The 15,139-nt window shown below is 52.2% G+C and overlaps 1 protein-coding gene across 3 annotated transcripts; it reads right to left on the bottom strand.

Moving 5' to 3' along the window:
- Nucleotides 1–590: 590 nt before the first annotated feature.
- LOC103126187 (thioredoxin) lies at nucleotides 591–13,459 on the bottom strand. Of its 3 annotated transcripts, XM_016194296.2 has the most exons (5): nucleotides 13,307–13,458; nucleotides 8,756–8,860; nucleotides 8,099–8,158; nucleotides 1,519–1,584; nucleotides 591–837 (listed from the first exon to the last, which is right to left on the bottom strand). In XM_016194296.2, the coding sequence occupies exons 1-5, from the start codon at nucleotides 13,328–13,330 to the stop codon at nucleotides 775–777; spliced, it is 318 nt and encodes a 105-aa protein (XP_016049782.1). In that variant the 5' UTR covers nucleotides 13,331–13,458; the 3' UTR covers nucleotides 591–774. The 3 variants fall into 3 exon arrangements, with proteins under 3 accessions (XP_016049782.1, XP_060055012.1, XP_060055011.1); XM_060199029.1 differs by lacking the exon at nucleotides 8,099–8,158 and having other exon boundaries at nucleotides 13,307–13,459; XM_060199028.1 differs by lacking the exons at nucleotides 591–837; nucleotides 1,519–1,584 and adding an exon at nucleotides 7,878–7,979 and having other exon boundaries at nucleotides 8,033–8,158; nucleotides 13,307–13,459.
- Nucleotides 13,460–15,139: the final 1,680 nt, after the last annotated feature.

The following is a 15,139-nucleotide window of genomic DNA, read 5'->3' as shown; positions in this document are numbered from 1 at the left end:
GCCGCACACAGGCTTGTGCAAGGGGGTCGGGTCAAGGTGGACACTGGCGTCACCAGTATCCAGAGCTGGGCGGCTCTGGTCGCCAGCCATCTTTTAAGCATGTCTCTAGCCCTCTGATAATGCCGCCAACAAAAGCACCGATGTTCTCTGAAAAGACTATTAAACTCCACACCTTTCAGTAACTCCGGCTGGAGCCTGTGTCAAGTTCGTTTAAGATGCTGGCAGCCAGGAGGCTCCCTTGTGAGGCAGTCACCACAGATTAATATCTAATAGGACCGGTCACTACTGTGCAGGCCGCAGCTCACGAGATTCTCTGGGATGGAAACCTCAAAGCTTCATGGGTGCCTACCGATTCAGGCCACACACGTTCAGATGGGATGGGGGCCTTGCCGCTGAAACAACCCCAATATCTGTTCGCAGGGTAACACAGAATTCTAGCACACTACTCTATCGTTCCATCAGGAGTTTTTCCAAAACATACTAAAACATAAATAGGAAAAAACCAAAACCAAACCTTAAAATTAGTCATTAAGGGCCTATAAGGTCACTAAGAAAAGTGACCAGGATGTGAAAATAATTAAGCCGTTAAGTATCGTGTAGTCGCCATTCACATTTATTTTGAAAGCTAGTCAGACACCAGGCAGTTTTAAAAAGGGTAAATTAATTATTTTATTGTTCCTTAGACTTAATGGGAGTTGAGCATATAATCTTCATATCTGGTCTTTATTTTTTGTAAATAAAAAAATTACAGCCGATGAGATCATGAGATCGTGATTAGATGAATTCATTAATGGTAGCTTCAAGTTTTTCCTTATTAGCGCCAGAAAACTCACCCACCTGGTAAGAGAAGACTGATGTTAGAGGGCCGTCTCCTTGCTCTGTGCCTACGGCATGTGTGAGGATGGGTGGGACGAGGGAAGGCAATGTCAGAAAAGAAGTATTTCTGGGAGACATGCAGTTCTTACAATCGTACAAAGTCCAAAAGTTGGGTGGGGGAAGATAGCCTAATGGTTCTGAAAAGACACTCTCCTGCCTGAAGCTCCAAAGTCCCAGGTTCAATCCCCCACACTGCCGTGAGTCTAAAAGCCTCCCGCACATTTTCAGTGTAAGGCAGATGCACTAATGATGCAGACAGAGCGGCACCCCCTGGGCTTTGTAACGCCTGGGGTGAGTGACGCATCACATTGTGTGTGCGCCTCCATCAGTGAAGAATATGTTACAGGACAGAGAGAAATGGAGGGAGGAAGGGAGACAGAGAGGGGGAGAGAAAGACAGACACCTGCAGACCTGCTTCACCGCCTGTGAAGCGACTCCCCTGCAGGTGGGGAGCCGGGGGCTCCAACCGGGATCCTTATGCCGGTCCTCGCGCTTGGCGCCACCTGTGCTTAACCCGCTGCGCCACCGCCCGACCCCCAGGGGGGCATGCTTCCTCACTGGGGGAGGAAAGTCACTTCAAGTTCTTCTCTGTGTCATTTCCCCAGCATCCAGCTCACCCCTTTCAAGGTCAGGTATACATACCTTTTGTCCCTTTTTAAAGAACTGGAAGGTGGGCATACATTTGACATCACACTCTGAGGCAACGTCCTGAGGGGAATAAAACAAATGGCCCTGAGTACTGAACAGAAGAGATCAGTTCCATAGTCAGCCAGTTCATCTACAATCAGATTTTTAAAAAAATTACTGGACAGAGACAGAAACTGAGAAGGGAGAGATAGGAGAAACAGACACCTGCAGCCCTGCTCTACCACTTGCAAAACTTGCCCCAAGCAGGTGGAGACCAGGGGCTTGAACCCGGGTCCTTGCCCATGGGAATGGATGTGCCACTGCCTGGGCTCACGGCCAGATCCCCTCCCCCCGAATTGTACATCTCAGCACAAGGTTATTTTGGGCATGAAACTGAACAGACATAATATAACAAAAGCCCAGCTGGTCATGTTGGACTCCGAGGAAGCAGCAGCACCTGGAGCCGAGAGCCTTGTAGCTCAGAACAGAACGGGGCGCGCCTGCCCTTCTACATCCGGCGCCTACGGTGCCTCACCTTCCTGCACACGCTGCACCTAGCTGTCTCCACCGCACAGAACTACCCAGAAGCCAGGACACCCCATTCTCAATACTGAGTTCATCTGCAAGGTCTGGAGGAGAACACCTTGAGGACTGGTTTGATCTGGACAAGTTTTTCAGATGAAGTCCAAACAGAACTGAAAATGCCAGTCTGGCACTGGAAAGGCCCAAAGAAATGCAAACCACGTCCAATTGCCAGATCGCAGAAATAAAATGACTTTCATGACTACGAGTTGTAAACTCTGGTGATCCCAGATTTGAAAGTGTGTGTGTGGCTATAGTTGGAGCAGTCGGCAGGGTGAGCCACCAGCAGGTGCAGGTAGCTGGGAAGAAAAAGGAGAGCTTCACAGCTGACAGTCTGACGGGCACTGCTGCGGCCCTGAGCGGGAAAAGCATGACTGGGGCCTGACTGCCGAGGCAGAGTTCTTCACAGAAAGTCTTTCCTTAACTTTTCTGGGGAGAAAAGTAAGCAAAGTTTCCAGTAAGAGTTTCAGCAAGAAATGGCAGAATAAAGACGGCTGCCATGGCCGGAGTGCCCCGTGTTCCAGACGCTGCAGTTACTGCACAAGCTGCGGCACAACACAGAGACCCCCACGGGGCCGGGGCGGCGCACCTGGCAGAGCACACATCAGCACACACAAGGACCTGGGTGTCAGCCCCCAGCGCGCACGTGGGGGCAAGCTTCCTGAGACAAAGCAGCAAAAACCAAGAGGGAAACTGCAGTGACAGCTGAACTCCAGCGGAGCCCTGTGAAGCGTGAGTGAGCACCTGGCTTAGAGGCGGCCAAGGTGCTGGCAGGACACTAAGAACGGAGATGCTGACCTGGGCTAGTTATCAGGACGTCCTCAGAAGACAGCACAGCTGGGAGCTCAAACACCGACAGGAGTCCGTGACCCTCAGGTTTGACGCACCCAGATTATGAGTTGGCTTTTACATGTGTTTAAATAACAAGCCTGGAACCAGTTGTCCACGAGCAAATACCTCTTCAGCCTGAGTAACTAGGAGTCCTGGGCTCACCTGTCACCGTGGTACAGAGCAGCTGGCATCACCATCCCGCCCTCTTTACTTGGCATACTCAAGCCACCAGCTGGATGCCACGTTTCCTGTCAGCAGGCGGCATGAAGCTCAAAAGAGGAAGGTGCTGGCTGCTGCTTTTGTACCCAGTGAGCACAGCCAGCGGTCTGGGGAGTGTGGAGTCATAGGGGCAGGGTGGGGTGCTGGGGAGAGACAGAGACAGGCTGGGCATGTGAGTCCACCCGCCAACACCCGTGTCCAGTGGAGAAGCACTGACAGAAGCCAGAACTCCCACCTTCTGCTCCCCATAAAGATCCTGGATCCCTGCTCCCAGAGGGATAAAGAACAGGGAAGCTTCCAGTGGAGGCGCTGGGACAGGGAGCTCTGGTGGTGGGAACTGTGTGGAATTTTACCCCTGTTGTCTTGTAATCTTATTAGTCATTATTAAATCACCAATAAAATTAAAAACTAAAGAAACAAGATGGAGCACATGATATGAACGTGTGAGACAGGACCTGAGCATGGGTCATGACTCTGATGCAAAGACTATTCCCAAAGTTCTGCCCCCAGAAAATAAAGTGATCTAAGCGGCAGGAGACACAGGCTGGTCACTGTCAGGTTCCGGATGCCTCATTTCATACTTCAGCCTTCCAGTGGGCGGTCAAGCCCAGCAGCCCTCCCCGGCTGCTTCATGTGCGTGGCACTGTGGCCGCCTTAGACCCGCAGAGCACACATGGCTCCAGGCCCACAGCAGAAACGTTTGCAAGAGGTGAGGCGGTGACACAGCTGTCTCTCATCTCTCTATCTCCCTCTCCCCTTGTGATTTCTGTCTCTATCCAAGAAATAAACGTGTAGGTTATCCAAGTCAGCACCAGACTTGAGTTTTGTTACTGGAATTTCTGGGCCCACTTTCTAAATGGCAAAGCATAAGTCAAGTTAGACTACATTAGATAAGATTGTCTAAAAGTGTTTTGACTTGACACCGACCGGTTCTACATTCCTGCGTTTTTCTACAGTCAGTTTAATCTTTTCTAGATTTTACTTGGAAATAAGACTGAGGTAGAAAGGCAGCATCCCAAGCCCAGGTGGTTAATCATTAGTGCAATGTCAAACAGATGTGGCTCTGGTCTTTTGGACTTTCAGTTCTGTCCCAGGGATGGAATGATCCACTCCGGCTGCAGAATGCAGATGGCACACCTTCATTTATGGGCCATGAACATTTCAGTGCTGACAAATGTTCTCCCTACTAGTTTCTTAAAAAAAAAACAACAACAACAACAACAACAACAACAAAACTTTCTGGGATTTTTCTGACTATATTCATTTTAGGATGTTATGATGGATTTCTCAAAAACTGTACAATTAGACAAGTTGATTAGGCAAATTTGGGAGTACTGACTCCCAAATTAATAGTCAACTTCCACTAACAGCAAACCCCATCTATTAAAATCCTTTACAGACCTCAGTTTAGACATCTCATAGTTAGTATTTGATCTTCCCTGAAATTAATGTACTTTTATTTCCTACAGTTCTATGGAAGTAGAGGCGTTTTTTTTTTTAGATGTGTTTATGCAGTTTTGTCTATTCCTATAGTGATTTGAAATGCAGAGATCATTAAAAAATTAAGTACCTTTGAGAGTTTTTTTTTTAAACTGGTACATGGAAGGGAATTCAAGGTGTCATTAGTAGGAACCATGTCTGTCTGGCGGGGTCACCGCCCCAGTTCCCAGATGGAGAGACCCCACACTACCCCCATCCATGGAGCTCATTGGGCTTATCTTGCTGCTTTGGGGCGGGGTTAGGAGCTGCTAGGAACTGAGCCCAGATCCTCAGCCATCTCCTTGGCTCTCCCTACCCTGGAGGTTTTGAAAACAGTGGATCCTTAATATCTGCTCCATTTCCCTCATTAAAAGTTAGCCCACTGCCTATCTGTGTAGACAGAATTCAAATCCACAGCCTGTAAGTAGCAGTCAGGATACAGAAGGGCTCCTTCTCCCAGCTGCTGCTTCTCAGCCTGATGTCCCTCCCACCCTCATCACCATCAATTACTGCTCCATTTTCTCTCTCAGGTTTTTACTAGCAAGTGTAACAAGATCATACACTTACCCTTGTTAAACTTACTTTCACTAGCTTTGCACCCTGAACAGTCAAACTAACTATAAAACTACTTTGTGACTGATTATTAACTCATCCCAGACTGCTCTCATCAAAATGGAAACACACGTCCTTCTAAAATGTTGCAAAATCATCATGACTGTGTCTAGTACTTCCCGCAGTGAAGTTGCTGGCTCGTGGGTGCAATTCCTCATAATTCCTCATCTCTCTCTCTCTCTCTCTCCATGCTAGGTGTCCACACACCACCCCCACCATGCGAAGTCCTTCTCAGCCCTGCTCTGGGTCCCCAATACTCTTTCTATCTGAACCAATTTGCCCCTCTCCCAGAGTCCTTTGCTTTGGGGCACTGCTGTGTTGTTTTGAAAAATATTTATTTATTTATATTGGATAGAGACAGAAATTGAGAGGGGAGGAGGAGATAGTGAGGGAGAGAGACACCTACAGTCCTGCTTCACCACTTGTGAAGCTTTCCCCTTGCAGGCAGGGACCAGGGGCTTGAACCTGGGTCCTTGTGCATTGTAATTTATAAAATAAGTGTCAGACCCTGAAGAGAGCTGGGAGGAGACTCTGCAAACATCAGTCTGTAATTTTTAAAAGAGCTAGAAACCATCCTTTCCAATGTATACGAACTAACTTCTGAGTGGGCCACACCATGTGCTCCTGTTGAAGTCTATCTGTTCATTTTAAACCTGTTTCTAAGAGATCATTTCTTCCAGTCCAAGTCTTCAGGGACTCATGCTGAGCCGCGTGCTGCCAGCTCCTCAAACACCGTGACTGTGAGTGTGGAGCGCTTGGGCCTGGAGCTGATGGCCAGGACCTTCCCGCAATAGACATGTAAATAACCAGCCACACCATTAAATACTCCTTCTGCTTAAAGGCATGCCGTCACACCCATTGGATTGAGAATTCAATTCTGGAGTTCAATTTCAAATTTTGAAAGACAGTTAAGGTTGTTCAGATGGAGAAATTATCCTCACAAGAATTCAAAGGAAAAAAAAAATTCCTCACTTTGTTCAAATGTAGAGGCAGAATGAAAAGGTTCTCAACATGTGCTGTCTCCTCAGGGATCACAGTATCTTGGGGCACTAAAGAGGACCTAGGAATCTGGGTGCACCCTCCCAGAGGGATACAGAACAGGAGAGCTTCCAATGGAGGGGATGGGACACAGGGCTCTGGTTCCCACCGGAACTGTCCCCGTGATCTTACAATCCTCTTCATCAATATTAAATCACCAACAAGTTTTTTTTAAAAAGAGCCTTTAGTTCACAATCCCGCCAAGCCATAGCTAACTGCAGGTTTGGCCTCTCCCAATCTTCACCAAAGGTGACCCACCAACTTCCTCTCCCCTTAGAAACATCCCACCTCACACAGCTCTTCAAAGGAGTCTTCCAACCTGCTAGGTGGGGCGCTGTTTCATTTGTGAATCACTGAGTATCACTGATTGGATTCTGAGACTTTACTCAGCTGAGTTTTCTTTTAAATCAGGTGATAAGTATACCAGCCAGACAAGAAATAGCACACAGAGGGTCTTGGAATTTGCTGCACATCTACTCCCAAAAGTTTTGCACCCAGGTGAAAGACACACTTAGCCCACCACAGTTCAGAGGTCTCTTCTGTGCTGCAGCCCCGTTATCTGCCGAGTTGAGTAGGGGACATCCGGCCCAGTACTCAGAAGTACTGCAAACGCCTTTTCTTACTGGCCATTCAATGCTTGTGAAGTGAACAGGCAACCAGAGTGGCTGATGGGAGAAAGAGCCTCAAGAAAATGAGGGTGAGATGAAAGCATGAGCCATGCAGTCGGTACTGGAAGCAAGGACACAGCCCTCCTGCGTGCAGGGCAGACAGCCCCGGCTTTAGTGCTATTCCGTGTGCTGACCAATGACGGACAACCATCCTGTGCTTACAGTCCCTCACCAGTACAACAGGGCCAGCACCACCACGGAGTGCAGGAGTGCATGGATCCGGGAACAAGGACAGTGCCTCGCTCGCCCATCCCAAGTTCTCCTGTATCCCTACTGGGTAACTTGGTGTTTGTTCACTTTGGATCTCCCTCCTGTGCCTTCTGCTTTTTGCAGTGCCTGGGCCTCGCACATGCAAAGTTCACTACTCCTGGGCAGATCCTTTTATTTCCAGTAGAGAAGGGGAGAGATACCACCACAAGTTCCTCTGGCGCCTTGGCACTCCCATGTGGTGCTGGGCATCAGATGGGGCCTTGTGCCTGGCAAGGCCTGCACCTCACTGGGTAAGCCTGCCTTCCCTGTCCTATTTGGGTTTTCTAACACTTGCCAAAAAAAAAAAAATGTAGAATAAGCACAGGCTCCTGGCGACCTATTTAACTTCTTTGTTTACAAAGAGTTGTATGTGTTAAACCCACAGCAAGCTGTTATGCTACTGTCCCCTGGAGTTCTTTTAGTTCTGTGACTATCAGTTCCTTAAACAAATGTCATACAAAAGAAAAGGCCTCTTCTCTTGGTATCACTTCCAGTCCTGGTCAAACTCAATTTCTATTTACTGAACATCTCGGGGGTGTTTGGCAGAAGCTGTACTTTTAGAAAGGTGACTTTCAGAAATGCACAGAAGCCTTAACCATCTGTCTTTTTAGAGGTTATCACAGTCACAATGTCAAAAGTTACGCAGGGGACTGAAACCAGAGCTTGGAGCATGCAGGGCCTGTCGTGCTACTGAGCTGCCAGCCTCGCCCCTCAGCCACTGCTGCTGGACACTAAGTCCCAACCGTGAGGCTCAGGCTTATAGCTCACACAATTGTCACCTGTTCTCGCAAAGCAGACCTCTTAGCTTGGGCTACAGGTCTAGTGCTATGTGCATATTTATGAAAGCAAACACTGGTGAGTTCAGAAAAATTCCGACAAGAATAGTCCAGTCTGATTCCCAGTTCCCGGCCACATACCTGACAGTCATCCACATCGACTTCAAGGAATACCACATCCGAATACTTTTCACAAAGGGACTGAAAAATTTAAAAGGAAAACACACAAAGAATTTAGCACCGAGCATGACAACAACACATATGAAACGTAACTGGATATCTGATACAAGTAGAGTGAAGATAAAACACTGGAGATTGACTAATGACTCAAACATTTAAACCAGGGACCAGGCAGGCAGGCAGGAAAGACACATTTCCACTGAATCACATTCTTCTTGCTACAGAATTATTTTGAAGCCTGGATTTCAGATACAGTCCATGTTTCAACTGGCAGAAAAACATAACTACTTAATAGGTCCAAATCAACCTCCAGAAGGCATCTTCAATGGGCTGTATGGGTCAAACCCCAGGCAAATCGTTCCCTGGAGTTCTTTTTACTAAGTTTTATGACTGTCAGTTCCTCAAACAAATGTACAAACAAAAGTTGTGGGGGGGGGGGTTCAAGTCCTGGAACATGATGTCAGAGCACCTAGAGAGGGGTGAATTGTTACGTGAAAGACTGAGACATGTTATCTATGCACGAGCTACTGTATTTTATTTTTTGTTACTGTATTTTGCTATTGACTGCAAACCATTCATTAATCCCCTCAATAAAAACTAAAGTTGCTTAATACTCACGTGAAAGAAAGGCTTGATCATCTTGCAAGGCCCACACCACGTGGCCGAGAAGTCCACTACCACCAGTTTATCTCCTGCAGAATCCAAGGCTTCCTGAAAAGCAGACTAAGGAGAAAACAAATACATGTTACAGGCCATCTTTTCTGAAAGGTCTGATAAAATGTGACCAAAAAACCACCACCATCGTCACAGTTTGGAGGCTCAGCTTTCAGGGCTTAATTTCTAGTTAAAAAAAAAAAAAAAAAAACCAAAGCAGATCTGAAGGAATCCTAAGAGTCTTAAGATGAATACACACTCAATATTCGAGTCTTTAAAATATTTTAGAAAACACTGTCAATTGGTTTAGCTATATCCAAACTGAGCAAGTGGGCGGAAAATAAGATGTCTGATCTAAGTGTTTTCACAGCAAATCAAGCTTATGGGAGACAGTATATGGTCATCAATTCAGTCAGCTTCAATTAAAGTAAAAAGAAAAATGCAGAACTTTGTAATTGAAACATCAGAGGCTGTTTTTAAAAAGTAGCACTTTTTGACTAAAGGAATAACCCCCCCTCCAAGGACAGCAGCTCTTCCCCCAACTCTTCCTTCAGTGTTAACAAGCACTCGCTTCCAACAGGCTCCAGCAGGAACGGGGCTCATCCACCTTTGATTTCTGCCGTTATCTCAGAAATCTGTCCCCTTCTCTTCAATGTTGACTATGAATGTATTTGGGTTTCCCAATAACTAATTTTTTTTGTAGCTGCTGTTTGTACATGGATGCCTGCAGAGATCACCAAGCACGCCCTCACCGACAAACTGAATAACCCACCAACGGCCTGATCCTGTCACCTAAGAAGCTAACCTTCCAAGTGAACAAGAACACGATCATTAGTGCTGACCAAAACCAGGGCAACCAAGAGACCAAAAGGCAAACATCTACATCTGAAGTCTAGCACCCCCCCCCCCCCCCAGAAATAAAAATGCTAGTCAGATTGGTTTAATTAAAAGCTACTGTCCCAGGAGGCAATGGCTCACCTGGCAAAGAACATGCAGATCTATTTCCCGAGTGTGTCTGAGCAGTGCTGCAGGTGTCTCTCACGCTTTGTCTCTATCAGAATCCCCTCCCCCCAAAAAAAACCACAAACCAACAACTAAACAAAATATCTATTAGTGTTCTTTTGAAAAGTAAGAATCCTCTGTCTGGTAAGGAAGAGTCAGCGAAAAACCGTAGCAATCAAAAGGGAATTAGTTGCTAGCAAGTACAGTAACACCTCTGGATTAACTTCTCATTTCGCACTTGGTGTTCCTAAGACTGCCTGGCCACCACAGCCGCCAGCCCTTCATCTATGCATGCACGAACTCTCACTCCAGCTTCACGTCTGGGGAGACTGCACATGTGTAAGGAGAGTGAAAGGTGTAGTGAGTCTGAAATCATTATTTCCGCAAGCCACCACTGACTTCCCCCAGTGATTTCACTCAAAAAATTCAGGTAAGGCAAAGACAAAGCTAAGAAATGATAATATCTGGGTACTAAACACAGTGTCTTATGAATATTCTTTAATGAAATAAGAGTGTATTTCAAGCACTTGCCAAGGGTTTCCCCAAACAATGCAAAATCAAATTCAAGCAAAACTACCTTGGTGACGTCCACTGTTGACTCGTGAACAAAAGCCAGAGCCAGGTATATGAAGACTTCGTGGTGATTTTTTTCCTTCCTGGCACTTAAATTTGCCTTAAGAGAACCACCAGTTTAAGAATGATTCTAGATCATTGGACTACAAAGCAGCATATGCTTTCTCGCTCCCAGAAACTTAACAGCGACAAAAGTCTTTATTACTGACACAAACATTCTGAAAGAAAAACATTGCTTTTGGGGTAAATAGGAACAGGACAGCCTCTTTTTTCCTAGCACCCCCTGCCCGTGTCAAAGCACGTCTTGCTGGTAAGGCTTGCAGCAGTGGCTGTGTGATATGTCCCTGTGGTCTCACCCAACTCCTGTCTGAAATAGCTCCCAACAGCTTTCAAATGATGCAAGTCAACAGCACTGGTTTTAGTCAGCCAGGGTGAAAACCCAGTGTTTACAAACAATGTCTGGAAGTGTCTAACTTTCATTCGGTGACTGGATAAAAAATGTGGAGACCAGCTACTCCCTTTGGCCTTTGAGAAGCCAATTTCCTGGCACCCTGCGCAGCTTCTCACTGAGCAAGGAAGAGGCCACACACAACACAACACGGTGGCCGAAATGGGATGGAGAGAAGCCGCCTGGTCTTTGTGCTGCTGTGCTGAGCGCTGGAGCAGGTGACCTAAACCTGACCGGAGGTCTTTCTGCCCCTTTACAGGGTTCTCTCCTCTCAGCCACGCTGATGAGACTTGGCCAGGGGAAGGACACCTCACACCCCAGTGTTAGGTGCACAGAGTAAAGCCCACTGGTGAGGGTCACTTGTTACTGATTTACACAAACACTCAGATAGGAAGAAACTAAGTTAAGCAGGTAACAGCTGACTGCTAACCCCCAAACTGTACCTGTTGAAGCCTGAGTCAGTGGTAGGCCTGTGGTTCTTATGTTTGACCCAATCAATGATAACTGAGCTAAGGACTGGGGCCAGGTTGAGCGCACATGTCACACTGCACAAGGTCCCGGGTTCCAGCCCCCACCTGCGGGGTGTGTGTGTGTGTGAGGTTGCTTCATGAACGGTGAAGCAGGGCTGTAGGGGTCTCTCCCCCCCTCCCCTCTACATTTGTCTCTATCAAATAAAGACAGTAAAACATATTTTTTAAAAAAGCTAAGAACTGTCATATTCACGGGAGCACTGAAAACAGTCTAAGTGCGCAGCAATGTTCTCAGATATGAAATGACCACACAAGGGCTCTAATGTCATGAAAACGTTCCAGTTAAACTGAATAGGAAAAAAAAAAATAGGTTCAGATAAAAATGCAGATATAAGATAACCGACTACTTGCAGTTTTTACAGTCTCTTTTTAAATTTTTCTGGTGTTATCCTTATTTATTGGGTAGAAACAGGCAGAAATGGAGAGGTCGGGGGAGATGGAGACCACTGTGAAGCTTTCCCCTGCAGGTGGGGACGCCCCCTCCCTTTCTCATTTAACCAGCAGGTGCTGAGGAGGAGAAGTAGCCGCCGGCTGCTGGACGGGGACCATCAGCACCCTGGGCGCGGCGGCCCGAGGGACTGAGTCATTCCGGAAGGGCCCCGCGCAGGGGAGGAGCCCGGGTGCGGCCTCACCTCCCTGCCACCTGGGCCCCAGGGCCTCCAGACACACCCGCACCCAGATGTGGGCGGGGGTCACGGGCCCCAGATGTGGCGGGGGGGGGGGGGTCATGGGGTCCCAGATGTGGCCGGAGGAGTCACGGGGTCCCAGATGTGGCCGGGGGGGGGGGGTCATGGGGTCCCAGATGTGGGCGGGGGTCACGGGCCCCAGATGTGGCCGGGGGGGGGGGTCATGGGGTCCCAGATGTGGCCGGAGGAGTCACGGGGTCCCAGATGTGGCCGGAGGAGTCACGGGGTCCCAGATGTGGGCGGGGGGGGGTCATGGGGTCCCAGATGTGGGCGGGGGTCACGGGCCCCAGATGTGGCCGGGGGGGGGTCATGGGGTCCCAGATGTGGCCGGAGGAGTCACGGCGTCCCAGATGTGGGCGGGGGGGGGGGTCATGGGGTCCCAGATGTGGCCGGAGGGGTCACGGGGTCCCAGATGTGGGCGGGGGGGGGGTCATGGGGTCCCAGATGTGGGCGGGGGGTCACGGGCCCCAGATGTGGGCGGAGGTGACGGGCACCCTCCTTACCCGGAGCGCGGGTGCGGGAGCCGCAGGGGCGTCCCCAGGGCGCAGGCTACGGGTGCGCCCTCCCCAGGCCTATGGCCTCCCCTGCTCCTAGGTTGGGCGCACCCGGGACCCGGGACCGCGGTCGCAGTTCACCAGGGCCTCCCTGCGGGGGTGCGGCCTGTCCATTCCATCTCCCCGGGCCTCCCTGCAGGGGTGCGGCCTGTCTACCGCTCCCCATATCCCCGGGCCTCCCTGCAGGGGTGCGGCCTGTCTATCGCCCCCCATCTCCCCGGGCCTCCCTGCAGGGGTGCAGCCTGTCTACCGCTCCCCATATCCCCGGGCCTCCCTGCAGGGGTGCGGCCTGTCTACCGCTCCCCATCTCCCCGGGCCTCCCTGCAGGGGTGCGGCCTGTCTACCGCTCCCCATCTCCCCGGGCCTCCCTGCAGGGGTGCAGCCTGTCTACCGCTCCCCATATCCCCGGGCCTCCCTGCAGGGGTGCGGCCTGTCTATCGCCCCCCATCTCCCCGGGCCTCCCTGCAGGGATGCGGCCTGTCTATCGCCCCCCATCTCCCCGGGCCTCCCTGCAGGGGTGCAGCCTGTCTATCGCTCCCCATCTCCCCGGGCCTTCCCGCAGGGGTGAGGCCTGTCTATCGCCCCCGATCTCCCTGGGCCTTCCCGCAGGGGTGCAGCCTGTCTACCGCTCCCCATCTCCCCAGGCCTTCCTGCAGGGGTGCGGAGGGATGCAGCCAGCCCCAGCCCACCCTGGCCCACCTTGCGGGCCCCGCCGCGCCCACCTTGCTCTCGATTTGCTTCACCATCGTGGCGGCGGGATGCACACAGCAGGCAGAAGGCAGATGCAAGCGGATGGCCCGCCCCGCGCCGCCCTTTATAAGGCTCCGCTGCAGGGGCGGGGCGGGGAGAGGGTGCGTGCGTGCGTAAGGGGAGGGGCGCGTCCCTGCGTGAGGGGCGGGCTTTGGCGTGCGTGCGTGAGGGGCGGGGGCGCGTGCCTGCCAGGGCGGAGACACGCCCGTTCACCTCCCGCGCCGACCAAAGCCCGGCCAAGCCCCGCCCCTGACGGGCCCTAACCTTGTGCCCGCCTCCGCCACGCCCCCGTCCGCCAAGCCCCGCCCCCGACAGGCCCCGCCTACCGCGCTCGCCAAGGCCCCGACAAGCCCCGCCCCTGACGGGCCCTAACCCTGTGCACGCCTCAGCCACGCCCCGTCCTCCAAGCCCCGCCCCCTCCCGGTTCTGGCCCCTCTGGCCCCGCCCCCGGGTTGGCCGGCCGCCTCTGCCGGGCTGCGCGCCGGGGCTCGCCGAGCAGGGCTGAGCGGGGCTGAGCAGGGCGGGCCTGAGCGGGGCTGAGTGGGGCGGGGCTGAGCGGGGCGGGGCGGGGCTGAGCGGGGCGGGGCTGCTCACAGTGTCCGCCCCGATGGGCGGAGGAGGGAGGCCAGGGCCTGGGGGTGGAGACAGAAGTGCATGGATGGGGGGCGGGGGAAGGGCGTGTAGGGTCCCGGGTGGCCGGGTGGCCTGTGGGACTGACGTGCGGGGTCGGGGGGGCTGGGGACGGACGTGCAGGGTCCCAGGGGGAGGGGCTGGGAGCGGACCGCAGGGTCCCGGAGGGCTGGGGGCGGACGTGCAGGGATGAGGGTCCCGGGGTGCTGGGGACGTGCAGGGATGAGGGTCCGGGAGTGCAGGGTTCCGGGGTGCTGGGGGAGTTCGTGCAGGGTCCCGGGGTGCTGGGGACGTGCAGGGATGAGGGTCCCGGCGTGCTGGGGACGTGCAGGGATGAGGGTCCCGGCGTGCTGGGGACGTGCAGGGTCCGGGGTACTGGGGGCGGGCGTGCAGGGTCCCTGGGGGGCTGTGGACGGACGTGCAGGGGTGAGGGTCCTTGGGGGGTGCTGTGAACGGACGTGCAGGGTCCCGTGGCTGGGGGGGAGGGGGCTGGGGGCGGACATGTAGGGGTGAGGCGGTCCTGGGAGGCTGGGGACAGACGTTCAGGGGTGAGGGTCGGGCCTGGGCGGACTGCAGGGGTGAGGGGACTCCACGGAGCTGCCCCGCTGGGAGACGCTGCCCCAGGGCTTCCCGACCTCCTAGCGCGCAGTGCTGAGTCACCGCCGCCAGGAAGCCGCCCAACCTTCCGGCTTGGTTCGATTTCATTTTGCCACCAGGGTGACCGCTGGGGCTCGGTGCCGGCACCCCCCTCCTTTTTTCCCCTTCCATTTTATTGAGTAGATTCAGAAACTGAGAGGGGAGAGGGAGGTAGAGAGACAGAGGACACCTGCCGCCCGCGTGTCCTCATGGAGCTTCCCCTGCAGGTGGGGACCCGGGCCGTGAGCACTGCAGAGACGAGCGCCACCACCCGGGCTCCAGCCCGACCTGCCCTGCCCTGCCCTGCCCTGCCCTTTCTTTCTCTATTTCTTTCTTCCTTCCTTCCTTTCTTTCTTTCTCCCTTTCTTTCTTTCTTTCTTTCTTTCTTTCTTTCTTTCTTTCTTTCTTTCTTTCTTTCTTTCTTCCTCCCTTCCTCCCCCCCTCCCTTTCCTCCAGGGTTATCCCTGGGGCTCAGTGCCAGCACTACGAATCCACTGCTCCTGGAGGCCATTTCTTCCATTTTACTGGACAGGACAGAG

This window comes from Erinaceus europaeus, chromosome 10 (genome assembly GCF_950295315.1).
Source record: "Erinaceus europaeus chromosome 10, mEriEur2.1, whole genome shotgun sequence".
Lineage (NCBI taxonomy): Eukaryota > Metazoa > Chordata > Mammalia > Eulipotyphla > Erinaceidae > Erinaceus > Erinaceus europaeus.
This window is presented reverse-complemented; position numbering and strand designations above follow the sequence as displayed.